This window comes from Prorops nasuta, unplaced genomic scaffold, assembly GCF_024137725.1.
Source record: "Prorops nasuta isolate Cenicafe-Biocafe unplaced genomic scaffold, Cenicafe_Pnas_1.2 PNAS00017, whole genome shotgun sequence".
Lineage (NCBI taxonomy): Eukaryota > Metazoa > Arthropoda > Insecta > Hymenoptera > Bethylidae > Prorops > Prorops nasuta.
In genome coordinates this window covers 2,249,111-2,263,456 of record NW_027116814.1, presented here as the reverse complement: position 1 = coordinate 2,263,456, position 14,346 = coordinate 2,249,111, and the positions used below count along the sequence as shown (strand labels likewise).

Sequence of the window (14,346 nt, the reverse complement as noted above, 5' to 3'; positions counted from 1 at the left end):
GATAGCTATTTTTTCTTAAAGCTCAATTATCCGTTCATGTAATATACTAAATCATTTAAAATCTTTTCTAATCTTAGCAAAACATATATTACTGCAAAACCTAGTGGACTGTTACAATTAGCCCACATATGTATAGGGCAAGTTTTAATAGACGGATTACAAGCATTACAATGAAAACAACAACATATACAAATCATTTTCTTTATCTTTCCTTTATTAATAAATGAAAAAAAGGTTCGCTTAAGTACTATTAGATGTTTAAAGTAAAATAAAATTAAAATTATTCAATCGATCATGAAATTGATTGACTCACAATTAATTAAAAACAAGAACAAATATACGTATTAAAATGACATTTGATGCAAATATAAGAAAATATACATAATTTTACATTCCCTTATTAAAACTGTTGATGGAAAATGAAACATTTTAATTGAATTGGATAGAAATCCTATTATTTTAAATGAAGATACAACATTCACTCTTCCAGATCAGATAGACTGTGTACGTAATTTTATAATATTATATGATTTTATGATTGAAGTTGACATTTTTGGGATTCAGAAATACCATTAAATATGATAAAACAAATTTATTATCATATCTTATCCAGCATTTTAAGAAAGATTGTTTCGCCTATTTGTCAACATTTCAGCATTAATTACAATTATTCAGCAGAATTTTTTTTATTTCAAATTTAAACCCCGTTCGACTAGTACACTATAGGAAATTGAATCGTTATCTTATCTAATATAATATAATATAGAAATTTCGCAGAGAATCTACGGAGTGAAGTTAACTGAAAGGTCGAGGAATCAATTTCTCATAATTGTATGTACAGTAGATATATATCTGCTACGGCAACATATCCTTAAGTTATTTCAGGATTTCGAGACTATTTGAACGCCCTGTTTACATCTGTCCTCATTTAGTTTAAAAGATAAACAGCCATCAATATTTTAGTGTAACTGATCTGATTTAAGTGCCCCGAAGAATATTAGTTATTAGTATTTAAAACTGTCACTTCCACTTAATTTAACAGTGAACTTTGATTACAGGACAGTTCAGGTAGAAGAGGAGGTGCTCATATGGAATGGCATCACGTGGACCCTTGCCGACGACGTTGCCGATTGCGATAGCGATGGCCGCCATGTTGGCAATGGCGAACGCTGGATTTTGCCCTAGTCGTTGTCGATGCGATGACGAAAATCTTCGAGCCAGCTGCATCCATGCCGACCTGGATATCGTACCCATCCAGCTGAACCCAGAAATTCGTCAATTGGACTTGTCAAACAATCGAATAGATAATATAGGAATGAACTTAGGCTTTTACGGGAACCTGGACGCCATCGACCTCAGTTCCAATGCTTTGACTACCCTGGGCTCAAATGATTTCGACTTCCAGCAGAACTTAATGAAGCTGAACGTGAGCAACAATGCCATTAGCAACATCCCTAAACGGACCTTTCATAATCTGAAGGCTTTAAAGTATCTGGACCTGTCAAATAACAATATCACTGACTTGGACCCACAGACGTTCAAGTTTACTAGTAACCTGGAAACACTGAATCTCAGTGGAAATTCTATCACGAGTTTGGCAGAGAACTTGCTAGAGAATTTGCATCGGATTCGAATTCTTTTATTGAGAAGGAATTCTCTGTTGGAAGTGCCCAGTGGCAACCTTGCCACCGCACCTAGTTTAGAGATTGTAGACCTGTCGGACAACTTGATTCAAGAACTGAATCGAAGCTATTTACCATCTTTACCCTCCTTGATAACCTTGAACTTGGCTAATAACGTTATTAAGAGTATATCAGACGGAGCTTTCGACGGGCTGCCGAGCCTTCTACACCTGGATCTGTCGAGGAACAATTTGACAAGCGTGCCAACCCCAGCTCTAGCCAGACTTACCATTTTGTCCAGTCTGATCCTCAGCAGGAATCCCCTTAAGGATCTACACGAGGTCGCCTTCCGGGATTTATTCGAACTGAGAAGCCTTGAATTGGATAACTGTACCATAAGCTCGGTTCATGCAAGAGCCTTTTCGGACAATATTAATCTCGAGCGCATTTCGATGGACGGTAACCATAAGCTTACGAAATTGCCCAGTAGAGTCCTTTATGGCGCTAGATATCTTAAAGTTGTCTCGCTCAGACGCTGCAATCTGGCTTCCTTACAGCCAACGCATTTTCCAGTCGATAGTTTGTCGATCTTACGCGTTGGTAGTAATCCTTTGGTATGCAACTGCTCGGCTCATTGGCTGTGGAACGTGATACGTGCAGAAGAACGTAGGAACAATACTAGATTAGAGCTGGACAGTAGTGATATTAAGTGTGTTGACGAAGAATTCTCGGGAAAGCTTTTGTTGACACTTCCAGAAAGCTCTCTGCGCTGCAGATTGAGTCCACTATACTTGTCACTGTCAGCGGCCGGTTGTTTGGCAGCTACGGCAACCATTTTGGCTTTGATAGCACACCTGACAAGAGCCAAGAGAAAGAAGAGGTTAGCTTATGCCACTCCCAATCGGCCGGAATTCCTTGTTTACGTTGGAAAAAGCAACAGCGAGCTTGATAAGAATGCAGGGTCCTATAGTAAAAGGTTACTCGTACGAAATGATAATACTTACGACACGAGAAGGAAAGTACTGGAACGAAGTCCACAAGACACCAACATCTACGAGATTCCCAGGTTTGGTAATATCGAAGAAGATCGGGAGACTTTGCCGGGAAGAACAGATCCTGCATTGGACGGTGTCTATGCAGTGGCCGACGTGACTAATCTAAGAAGAGAGCCCCCGGAAGTCTTGTCATTATATCGTGTGCACAGTCCATCCGAACTCAGGAACAGTGTGCCTAGGTTAGGCTATGGTTATGAACGCGACCACGAATACGAATATGGATACGATTATGAGCGCGGACAAGAGCCTGCCATTCGAAGCAAGCCCCATGTTGTGTTCGTTTAAACTTTTGGAAGAGGTTATGTCATCGTATCTTGTACAGTATTGGGCCAGACCTCTTGTAGACCAAACTACCGAAACTGCTGTTAATTACTTTGAACTCGTCAATTCCATCTAAGTCAGAGTGGCTCGTCGCGTCGTTCAGTTTCTAATGGCTCTTTTAGTTGGATATAGGAGAGATGTGCTCAGCGCCGGACACTTAAGCAATTTTAACGATAGATATGTAACTAATTAGAAAATAAGGTTTTATCTTCATTAATTATTCCAATTACGTATAAAAAAATTAATATTTGGAATAAAAAGTAATTCGTAACGACAATAAATTTTTGGTCTACAATTCGACGAAAGCAGCTGTAGCCCTTTATACCGGAAAGAAAAAGTTCCCTACAATCGAACAATCATAAGAAAATTTGTATCTTTTATAAATATAATAATTATCAAAGTATTCTAAAATGTCTGCACAGGCCTTATGGGCCTAACATTTACTATCTCAAATTATGTTCTCTACTCAGCGCGATGATTTTGGAAACATAATTTTTCGGTGTTTTTGAAAACATGAGACACTCGTCTTATCAGAATTATAAATGTTACATAGGAGACTATTATATTTACATATATGATTAATAAATACATACCAAACATAATTTAATTAATATATTTTGCTATCACAAGTCTTAGGGGAAATCTGTTCGATAATAATGAGAGATATATCGACGAAGGTAAAAAATCTAAAACAAGTACTTTCGATGTTGGATTAAAAATAAATTTTTAATATAATAATACTTATTAAATCAGTTTCTTAGTACAGCAATTTTTAATAATTTGATATTTATTATATTTCAATACTTGAACAAATGAAAATCACGCCAATCCAACGCGTGATCACTAGCACCAAGATATATTGCGTGCTCACCACTGTTGAAGAGTATAAAACTGAAGCAGGTTTTACGATATACAACTCTTATATTAGCCTCCTATTCAACCTCCTCCATACATTCATTGTTACTTATTTATACGGAGATACTGCTTGTGTCCGGTGCTAGCTGCTTTCCGACGTTTAGATACTTACTCCTCCTATATTAACCGTTTGGCTGCTGGCGTATTTTTTCGAACATGTGCCAAAACTGCGGCACTAATTGCGTGTGTATGGGAAAATATGTAAAGCACTTTTCATACAATAAACTCACTTGTATTGCATTGCAACAACAAAAATTAAAAAATACCAATTGTTTACAGAAATTTCGCATTTACAAGAAGAGCGCGATAGCGCTCCTCAGCAGTCAAACGGTTAAGGTGGATCTAGATATACAAGAAAACAACGTAACATAATTTTGTGGCATATCACGTCTGGACGGCACTCAAAATAAGCATGCACTCTGTAACATGAAAGTGTAAAGCTTAATCGTGACTAACCGCAACACAGTTACATTTCGCTAATCTGTTGTACATTTAGATCCACTTTTAGGTTAGGGTCAGTATCATACGTAAATTCAGGAATCTCGTGTATAACAACATAAAAAATAAAAATCAGAAAAGTATAAATTTTAATTAGTAGTTTTTCAGATGTTTGGTTTCTTATGTTGTTCTATATAAGACGTCTGATACCAAACTTTAGATTCGGATTCTTGTGCGATATATATACTCACCAAGATAGGTTTCGGTCCGTCCGCACGTGCTACGAGTGAAAATGAAAATGTCTTCCGAGGCAGTAGCCCCGCCCGACGAATCAAGACGCATTCTCGCCAAGAAACTTCAATGTGTAACGGAATGTAAATTGTATTTTACAAGCGAGGCACCGGTGCGTTTGGCTAAACTGCAACGTTTACAATTGTGAATTGCGCTGAATTACCAATAAATCCGAGGGAATAGCGATTGTTCATTTTGCATTAAATGTAGTAACAATTCAAATCAAGATTGTGTGTAGTTAAATGTGAGTCGACCGATATGGCTGCGACTGCTCCAAAAAGAATTCAAACTTTAGCATGTAATGGATATTATCCAATTACATCGATTGGATACTAGAGATACTCCGATTTTCATTTACCCTTTATTCTTATACTGTATAGGTCCAAAAGACAACGGACGCCGCTTAGCGTAAGATTAAAAAATTGATTAAGGAAATTTTTTCTTATCTGTATTTTAGTTTAATAGAATAAAGTTTATCTGATTTTTATTTAATTTTCATTTAAATTAATGTATTATTTATCCTCCCATGTTGTTAAAATTCTAATATTTATGATGACAAATTAATAAGTTGTGTTTCAATGCTGTAGAAGCTATCAATTAGACTATAAAGCACTTTCTTTTAGTTTTAAATATCCCTTTTCATGTCCACGGCTTCAGTTCTCATATACATCAAGTATTTTTCTTTTTTATAAATTTTATAATTTTATTTTTTAAAAATAAAGAATTGGCTTAAGATCCATCGTTTTTAAGATTATAAAAGCGTCTACACGTTTTTAAAAATAACGAAAAAGTTTAAGTTAATGCAATAAACTAAACGCTTAGTGTCTTTTGGACCTCGAATATATTGTTAATTTGATATCACAGGTATACAGCATAAGAGTTCACAGTCAAACTCGTTCTACGCCGTTGTAAATTCTAGCAATAAATGACATTTTTACCAAAATCGGCTACCTCAGTCAACAGTGGAAAATATTTCGTTACGAATGTATTTGGTTCGAAGACAGCTGGGCATTCCACAAGCGTTCTGTTTTTCCACTCATATTAGTTGAAGAAGTTGAAACGTCCAGATTTCCCACCGAGATGTTGACACGTTCCTCCGTGTAAAACACGTTTCAGGGAACAATTTGCATATAGAATTTAACAGGACTCGCAAAGCTAGCTCTCTCCGAACACGTAGCTTTTGCAAATAGTGTAAGTTTCAAGCAATAAAAAACTTTAAGATAGTAACATGTATTATTATAATACAAAACTTTTCAATAAAAATATTTATTTATTATTAATTTATCCTGTTAAGTTTGAGTCCCGATGTTGTTTGATGTGCGTAAACAATCATTTTTGATGCAGATACAGACATCTATAAAGTAAAAGCCTAATTTTAATCCCTTTCAACATGATCCCTCAGGTACCGCGTATGCTGCGGGAAATTTTTATTCGGTTACCTTTTGGCTAACTTCACTCCGTACATTTTCTGCTAAACTCTTTAGGGTGAGTTTCACCAACTCCAACCAGGTTGTAAAGTTGCCATGTAGGATTGCCAACTTTTTGGAAAAAATAAAATAATTGAAAAAGATAGTTGGCAATATTGATATTCCGAGCTCCGTTTTCCACCTAATGGTTAAAATCTCAGCACATTTATTCGTTTTATTATTAATTCAAATTGAATTCGCGGTATTCGTGGCACTAATAAGATTGAATATATAAATACAATACGAAACAGCGGATTAGAAACGGAAATAGAGCTCGGAATATCAATATTACCAACTATCGTTTTCAACTAATTTATTTTTACCAAAAAGTTGGCAATCCTACATGGCAACTTTACAACCTGGTTAGAGTTGGTGAAACTCAATCCGTATACCGACATTACAGGGCGAAAACTATTTCGCATGCAGCGTCGTCATTTGTTGGCGGATTGTATAGTTATTGCAGGTTTTTGGAAATGTCAGAAGATTATCTACTAAATTACGTTAAGAAAATTAACAAAAAATGAAATAAAACTTTTGTTTGAATAAATATATTAACATTATTGAGAAACAACAATTAAATCGCAAAATCCCCCAACGTACTTTACTAGATAATGTTCATACGTTTCCAAAAAGTCCACATAAATGCAAATCTGAAAAGAAATGACGATGCTGCATGCGAAATAAATAATAGAAGAATTTCATGTTCGGGAAGTCGCCAACACGAAATTCTTCTATTATTTAGTTCGCATGCAGCATCGTCATTTTTTGACGGATTTGCATTTTTGTCCACTTTTTGGAAAAGTAAGAACATTATCTAGTAAAGTACTTTGAGGGATTTTGCGATTTAATTGTTGTTTCTCAATAATGTTAATATATTTATTTAAACAAAAATTTTTTTTCATTTTTTGTTAATTTACCCAACGTACTTCAGTAGATAATCTTCTGGCATTTCCAAAAACCTATAATAACTTTACAATCCGCCAACAAATGACAACGCTACATGCGAAGCAGTTTTCGCCCTGTAATGTCGGTATACGGATTCCCGTTAACTTCGCTATAACACGAAACTGACGATTCAATTTCCCACAGTGTACATATCGGCATTACAAAGCAAAACGTAGAACAATAATATGACTTTATTTGACAACCGATTATAAATGCATACCTTTTCATTGACGCAGCCATAGTGATCTTTACCATGCATAAAGACGTCAGGTGTCCAGAAAATGGAAAAAAGAAAAAATTATTTAAATAATAGCTTTATTTCATAGTATTACAATGAAAAACAAAATTAAAAAACGGGCTTACTTACGACAAGATGCCATTCTGAACGAGTCGAACAAGCCTATAAAGATTGAAATCAGACGAGAGAAACAGCTGTGTATCGTTGTCCCGCGTTTTTGAGATGGACGACAAAACGAAGAATTCACAGAGAGTCGGTAAGGAAGGAAACTAGAAAGAATCAAGATATGCCGTACAGTCGCCGTCTCTTTCTACTTAAATGCTTTTTATATAAATTCATCTACACAATCATAAACGAAGAAGTAAACAATTTATGCTCGGAGCATACGTCTTTTCTAATACAATAGGATTATTCAAAATGCAATTGTACTGTTCATTTTCTCATAAAAAATTGTAGAATCGGCGAATACGCATATTTAAAATCCCGGCCATTTAGGAGAAATGTCGGACAATGGAACACACACATTTGTCAATAGAATTCGCCGAATTTAGACACATTGAAGCTTTTGGTTATGCAAATTATTATCAAGAGTTTAGATTTTGACTGAAGAATATAGTTTTTTAGCTATTATGTTCCCACTTGAATGGCACAGAAAAATTCACCTTGTTTTCTCGCCTAACCTCAACTTGCAACGCTCATAACCAAGAGACTATAGGGAGCGTGCAGTAAATACATTAATAACGAAGTGTCAATATGTAATTGTACATGTATAAATAAATTGGTACCCCAAAACTGCGAAAGTTGACCGATAGTTCGTGGTGATAGTACGCATATATACCAATACACATTCTCATCTCACTGTCATTGTGTTGGTATGCATGATCCCTATAAGCTTTGGCCAAAATTCGAGTTCTTTACAACAATCTACACAAAGAAGGGATTTCATTGTAATCAGTTTCATCAAATCCTGTTGAAAAATACGTACGTGTCATTATCCACCTTTTTGCCATCCTCGTAGCTTATAAAATGTCACACAGTTTGCCAACCTGCACTTTATTTTGAATAAAGTGAAAGTGCGATTGGAAATTGAGCGGCGCCATTAGAAATGTAACAAATGTGAAGATATCATAATTTTTTATATTTTTAGGATGTTTTTGGTTGTTGGTACAACACAAAAAATAAACTTTTACTCTGCGAGTTATTTACCATTCCGCGCTCCCCTTTCCTCAATAATTGCTTTGTCGAGCGTAGCCCAGTATACCAGAGTGTACGTACGAAGTGTGATTGTTTTAGGGCTTGTCTACACGATCAAAGAAATGTGCCAAATTTCTGTGACACAGTTTTTAGTTGTTCTTGGATGAATATAGGTAGCGCTTTAACTCAAATGTGTGAATAGCTATACATATTACATAAATTTATGTAATTTTGTTTAAACACATAACCTACCAGAGAGTGCAACAGGTAATAATTTATCTTTTGTGTTTTCTTCGCGTATTAACATAATTTTAAATTTGCAGAAAATGAATAATAACAAAGAAAATATAAAGACATTAATAATGCTATATGAACAGCATCCATGTCTATATGTTATTAAATCAAAAGATTATCATAACAGAGTTCTACGTGACAAAGCATTACAAATTATAAGTAAATCTTATGAACAAATAACAAATGAGAAAATAACAGTGGACATAATTAAGAAGAAACTTAATGGCTTACGTACGCAGTTCTTAGAACAAATAAATAAAGTTAAACAATCTAAATGTAGCGGTGCTTCAAGTGATGAGATTTATAAACCAACGTGGTGGCTATATGATTCCATGTCTTTCTTAGAAAAACACGTGGCAGCTAGAAAAGGAAACTCTTCTTTAAAGGTAAGTTTCAGAGTAATTTTCCTATTTTTAATTATAAGCTCTATTCTATTCATATTTCAATTGCTTATATATAATACCAAGATATTTTCAGGAAAATGTAGAACCCAAGTACATAAAAGGGAATACAAGTCTAACGGATCTTATAAATTCTTCCTCCACAGAGGATTTAGAATTAGCAGATATTACATTACAAATAGATGATGACAATGATTTGAGTAGTAAATCTTTATGATTCTTTTTATATAAACCATATAAAAATGCTTATCCTATGCAATTAATATTTCATATTTTTATAGATGAAAAAGCTGAGTTTCGCAATTGTTTGACACCACCTTCTTCAGCATCTACCACAATTACTGATGAAATGAATGTTAAGAAAAAAAAAAGGAAAACAGAAGATATATCAGAAATTTTACAACAAAGGCAACCTTTTTGGGACAATGCATTAGATGGTATAAAGAAATTATGTTCTAATGAAGATAAAAATGAAGATGGATTACATTATTGGATAAAATTTTTAGAAGCTGAATTACGTAAAAAGAATAAAAAAAAATTGAGAAGGTTACAACGAGGGATAATGGCACTGGTGGATGATGATGATAGTGATGAATGAAAAAATTAATTAAATATTTAAAAAACGGTTTTTTTATAATGTTTAAATATTAAATATTTCCATACAGTTTACTAGTATATATATTTATACTAGTTCTTATTCATAATAATAAATGTTAACTTGTTTTCCAGAAGAAAGAATTTATTAATGTTTTTACACTTAAAATATTTTTGTTTGCCAAAAAAAGTTGATAAGTCTAAGATTATAATTAAGACAGCCAATAAAAGTTTTATAAGTAGATAAATTGTTATATGTATTAAATACGCAATAAAGTAAGATTTTTTATAGAATACTGTTAATCATTTTTAAAAATGTTTAGAAAATCTATAAAATTAAATACCACATAAATTAAATTAGTTAATATAGCCAAAATGCGTTGCTCTGTCTTGCCATTCAATAGCTCCAATAGTATTGAAATAATTTTTAAATGCATTTCGAACATGAATCCCCTCTAAATTATTTTCATCACTTATTTCTACATCTATAATTGGTCTAACTCTTATATTTTGCATTGAACCTATTGAATCATGAAAAAATGTGTTATTTTCACGACTTATAAAATTGTGCAAAGCACAACATGCTAATGTAATAATTTCTACTTTTTTAACTGGCAAGTATATTGGTGTTAAAAGAACTCTAAATCGACTTGCTAATATTCCAAAACTACTTTCCACTACTCGTCTTCCCCGACTAAGTCTGTAATTAAAAACACGTTCTTCTTGGGTTAAATTGCATGTAGAATAAGGTTTTAAAATGTTTTTATGTAATGGAAAAGCATTATCTGCTAACAATACATAGGGCAATGGCTCATTCATTCCAGGTAAAGGGTTTTCACATGGAATGTTCAGAGGGTTTTCTATGTTTTTTAATAAATTTGAAATATCACTTTCCCGAAAAACTCCTCCATCGCTGACTCTTCCATTAACGCCAACATTAACATATATAAATTCATAATTGGCATTAACAATAGCTAATAATACAATACTATTAGTACCCTTATAATTGTAATATAATGATCCATCTTTAAGTGGTGCTTTAAATTCAATATGTCTACCGTCCATAGCACCAATGCAATTAGGAAAATTCCATAATTGAAAATATCTATTGGCAACATCTGCCCATTCTTCATTTGTATTTGGTGTCTATAAAAAGTAATTGCTAAATGAGTATAAGTACTGTCATAAATTAACTTTTACCTTTAAATTAATTCTTTATTATACATATACATTTAAATATTTTTTGCGTAGGACTAGATAGATAATGGAGCATGTTTCAGGAACAATTAGTGATATTGTCGACAGCGAAAATCTTGTGGAATATTCGAGACTCCTGTAGCTTTCTCCAGTTGTTAAAAAACGTAAAGTTATTGAGAGCCTCTCTTTCGGTGAAACACAGTCCCGCATTATAGTATTTTTCCTTTGTATAAATGGACCTATCAATTGTAAAAGGTGATCGAATAAATCAATTCGTAATCTAAAAAAGCCTTCAAATGATTTTTCATCTTCCAATCTTAATTCTAAGTGAGCCATATTAATTGTTCCCATTAATTTTTCAGTTCGGCGTAAAATCCATCTTTTCGTCCAAGTTGCACGACGACTATGTTTTCTTATTTCTTCCCGCAATAATATATTTTCCTCTTCTGTAGTATTTTCAATTAATGAACAGATAAAAATTAATTTCATTAACTTTTTCTTTATTTTTTTATCCATCTATTTAATCTTTACTCTTCTATACACACTATAATAAACTGATATTCAATTATTAAGAATATTTAAATGCATTTGGTAAATATGAATATAGGTATGATAAAAACCTAACATAAACTATACATTTTTGCGCTTAATGCGCAATTCCAGAATCCAAGTTTTGTATCCCACTTTTTCGTCACAGTTAAGTGTTTAAACAATCAAAGTCTAGTAACTTTCTAGTAACTTTGGACTGTGTCACAGAAATTTGGCACATTTCTTTGATCGTGTAGACAAGCCCTTAGTGACTGAGCTAACATAAATATAAACAAATGCACTTAGCTCTTGCTCCGTATACGTGAGTTGTTATATTTCGTAAAATTCTACATAAAACTAATTACGTTGTAGCTCTAAAGACAAATGCTCTAAAATTTTGAGATAATTATGAAATAATCTGTTTCACATATCGATTCTGATAACGCCTCGCATGATACAGTCGCAATTTTACTTCTATAATAAATTACAGAAAGGATAAGTTTGTAACACCTGAATAATTAGGAGTAAGTCAGCAACGTCGAACAATGTAATACACCCCAGTAATATAGACCATTACACTACTGTTATATAACATGTGAAAGGCACAAGTGTAGATTAATGTAATATTTCAAAGTTACACGACATATACATATATGAAACACAATTTTTGATACCTTTTAAAGCATTTCAAGAGAATAAATGTTATATTTTTTGTTTATATTTGATCTGTAACATTTACTATAAAAAGGCAATATATTACATATATCTGTATCTTTGATATGGAACATATACATGACGATTGCATTGCAATGAAATGTAGCAACTGTAACTGGTAAATTATACAAGAAAGTTCATAAATTCAGGAATGATCCAGATTCAACTTTTGATACTTAAAATATATAGTACAATTAATATTATTTATAACTTGTTAATATAATTATAGATATATATATAATGATAGATACGTATACCTTACTATAAAAACCAATCATATGTAAAAATACCCTTGTTTCAAAATACATAAAAAATTCGATATAAATTAAAGTGTTATTGGAAGACAATACAAAACTTAAATTTGGCTAAGAAAAGAATCAAGTCTTTGTTAATCTCGAGAGATATTCTGATCATGATCGCTGTTCAAGTGGAAACTTTCGTAGCTAAAAATTATACACTTTAGTCGAAATCTAAACTATTTATGACAATCTGCATAACTAAAGACTTCAATAATGTCTAAATTCAGCAAATTCTCTTGACAAATGCGTGTGTTCCATTGTCTGGCGTTTCTCTCATATGCCCGGGATTTGAAACATTATACGCATAGTATTAGTTGATTCTACAATTTGTTTTGAAAAAAGGAACAACGCAATTGCAGTTTGAGTAATCGTGTTGTATTAGAAAAGAGGTACGCTTCGAATATAAATTTTTAATTTCTTCGTTTACGATTGTGTAGTTGAATGATTAAAAAGCGTTTAAGTAGAAAAAGGCGGCAATAGTACGGCATATCTTGACTACACCTTGTTTCCTTCCTTACCGACTCTATGTGTATTCTTTCTTCTCGTCCACCTCAAAAACGTGGGGCAACAATACACAGCCATTTCTCGTCTGATTTCAATCTTTATAGGCTTGTTCGACTCGTCCGGAATGGCATCTTGTCGTAAAAACGCTCGTTTCTTAAATTTATCTTGCGTTTTAATATTATTAAAAAAATTGTTTAAACAAATTTTTGTGTTCGATATTTTGCACAATCTGATATATTTACGATAAAGTTCAGTTTGCGGCGTCAATGAGAAGATATAATGAAATTAACACTAAACGTACCAAAAGCGAGGTCAAATGACCCTTTTCAAATGTAAACACACGTGTATAAAAAATCCTCGGTACGTTTAGTGTTAAAATCGGTTTTCAAATAACGTCCTACTGTTATCTCGCGTTTTGCTTTGTAAAGTCAATATGCGGTATCTGAGAGATCCGGTTAAAGCTGGTGCTACTGCTGGCTGCTTTCTTCTGAATTCACAATAGACTTCATATTTTATATGAGCTGGAGAAAAATTAATAGTGAGATAAAATAAAAGTAATGGGGAAAAATATTGCCATATAAGATATTAAGTTTCTTCGTTAGGTCTTTACACGTGATTTTCGAGTGTGTAAAAATATAAATGGTACTTCACTTTTCGAAGAATTTATCTCAACAGATTTGTAACGAAGCTCGAGCTTCATTAACTCAGCAGATGTTCTATAGATGCTAAACGAGAACAGCATTACGTCAGCTGGCTTGGTTACAGATGAAACCTCAGAAGCTATTAATAAATTTTGTTACCAGTGACTGTATCATTTGTCAAGAAATTTTGATTAATTAATTTTCAAGTTCAAAGAGAAACGCGGTGCGTGACTCCTTTTTTACAAAGAATCTGAATTTCAGGACATTCGTGTTCAATCTAATAACCTATAAATATATCTCAGTATAAGTTTAACCTAAAAATATCCCATGTTTGGAAAGAATATTTAAGTATCAATTACCCTTAATTATAAGTTTCAATTTTGATCCAGGTTCGTAATTAGGGATTAACTTTTATAATCAAGTTTGCAATTTTCAGCCTACTTTACACAATTCGAAAACAAAACTTTTTTTAATTCTACTCTAGTTGACAAATTTCTGTTCTCTAATGTTTTTAATACAACAATTTTACAAGGATAATATAAAATAGTAATGGTATAATGACTGTCCAACATCGGCTGCGTTACCCTAACAAAAAGAGTACGGGGGCTGACATTTTGAATAAGAGTCGAAAGACCACCCTCGGTGGTTATCGGAATATTGGTCATAGAAATATTTTCTTGGAGACATAC

The 14,346-nt window shown here is 33.1% G+C and overlaps 3 protein-coding genes and 1 long non-coding RNA gene across 6 annotated transcripts in view; 2 read left to right on the top strand and 2 right to left on the bottom strand.

Annotated features, from left to right (window-relative positions):
• Positions 1-5,876, top strand: part of LOC136779708 (carboxypeptidase N subunit 2-like) — a 62,425-nt gene extending 56,549 nt beyond the window's left edge. The window contains exons 1-2 of one of the 2 annotated variants that reach the window (XM_066737447.1): positions 421-964; positions 1,043-5,876. In XM_066737447.1, the coding sequence (XP_066593544.1) occupies positions 1,094-2,962 (1,869 nt within the window). In that variant the 5' untranslated portion in view covers positions 421-964; positions 1,043-1,093 and the 3' untranslated portion in view covers positions 2,963-5,876. Of the gene's footprint in view, positions 1-420; positions 965-1,042 lie in introns of those variants that run through there. The other variant, XM_066737446.1, reaches the window with a different exon arrangement.
• Positions 5,857-8,014, bottom strand: LOC136779717 (uncharacterized). The gene is made up of 4 exons (XR_010823665.1): positions 7,954-8,014; positions 7,421-7,560; positions 7,274-7,299; positions 5,857-5,996 (listed from the first exon to the last, which is right to left on the bottom strand). It is a non-coding gene; the product is annotated as an uncharacterized lncRNA (long non-coding RNA).
• A 620-nt stretch (positions 8,015-8,634) lies between these two features.
• LOC136779712 (uncharacterized) lies at positions 8,635-12,052 on the top strand. Of its 2 annotated transcripts, none has more exons than XM_066737452.1 (4): positions 8,635-8,752; positions 8,809-9,165; positions 9,257-9,380; positions 9,462-12,052. In XM_066737452.1, the coding sequence occupies exons 2-4, from the start codon at positions 8,812-8,814 to the stop codon at positions 9,776-9,778; spliced, it is 795 nt and encodes a 264-aa protein (XP_066593549.1). In that variant the 5' UTR covers positions 8,635-8,752; positions 8,809-8,811; the 3' UTR covers positions 9,779-12,052. The 2 variants fall into 2 exon arrangements, with proteins under 2 accessions (XP_066593549.1, XP_066593548.1); XM_066737451.1 differs by having other exon boundaries at positions 9,257-9,383.
• Positions 10,132-11,307, bottom strand: LOC136779511 (uncharacterized). The gene is made up of 2 exons (XM_066737134.1): positions 11,005-11,307; positions 10,132-10,920 (listed from the first exon to the last, which is right to left on the bottom strand). The coding sequence occupies exons 1-2, from the start codon at positions 11,305-11,307 to the stop codon at positions 10,132-10,134; spliced, it is 1,092 nt and encodes a 363-aa protein (XP_066593231.1).
• Positions 12,053-14,346: the final 2,294 nt, after the last annotated feature.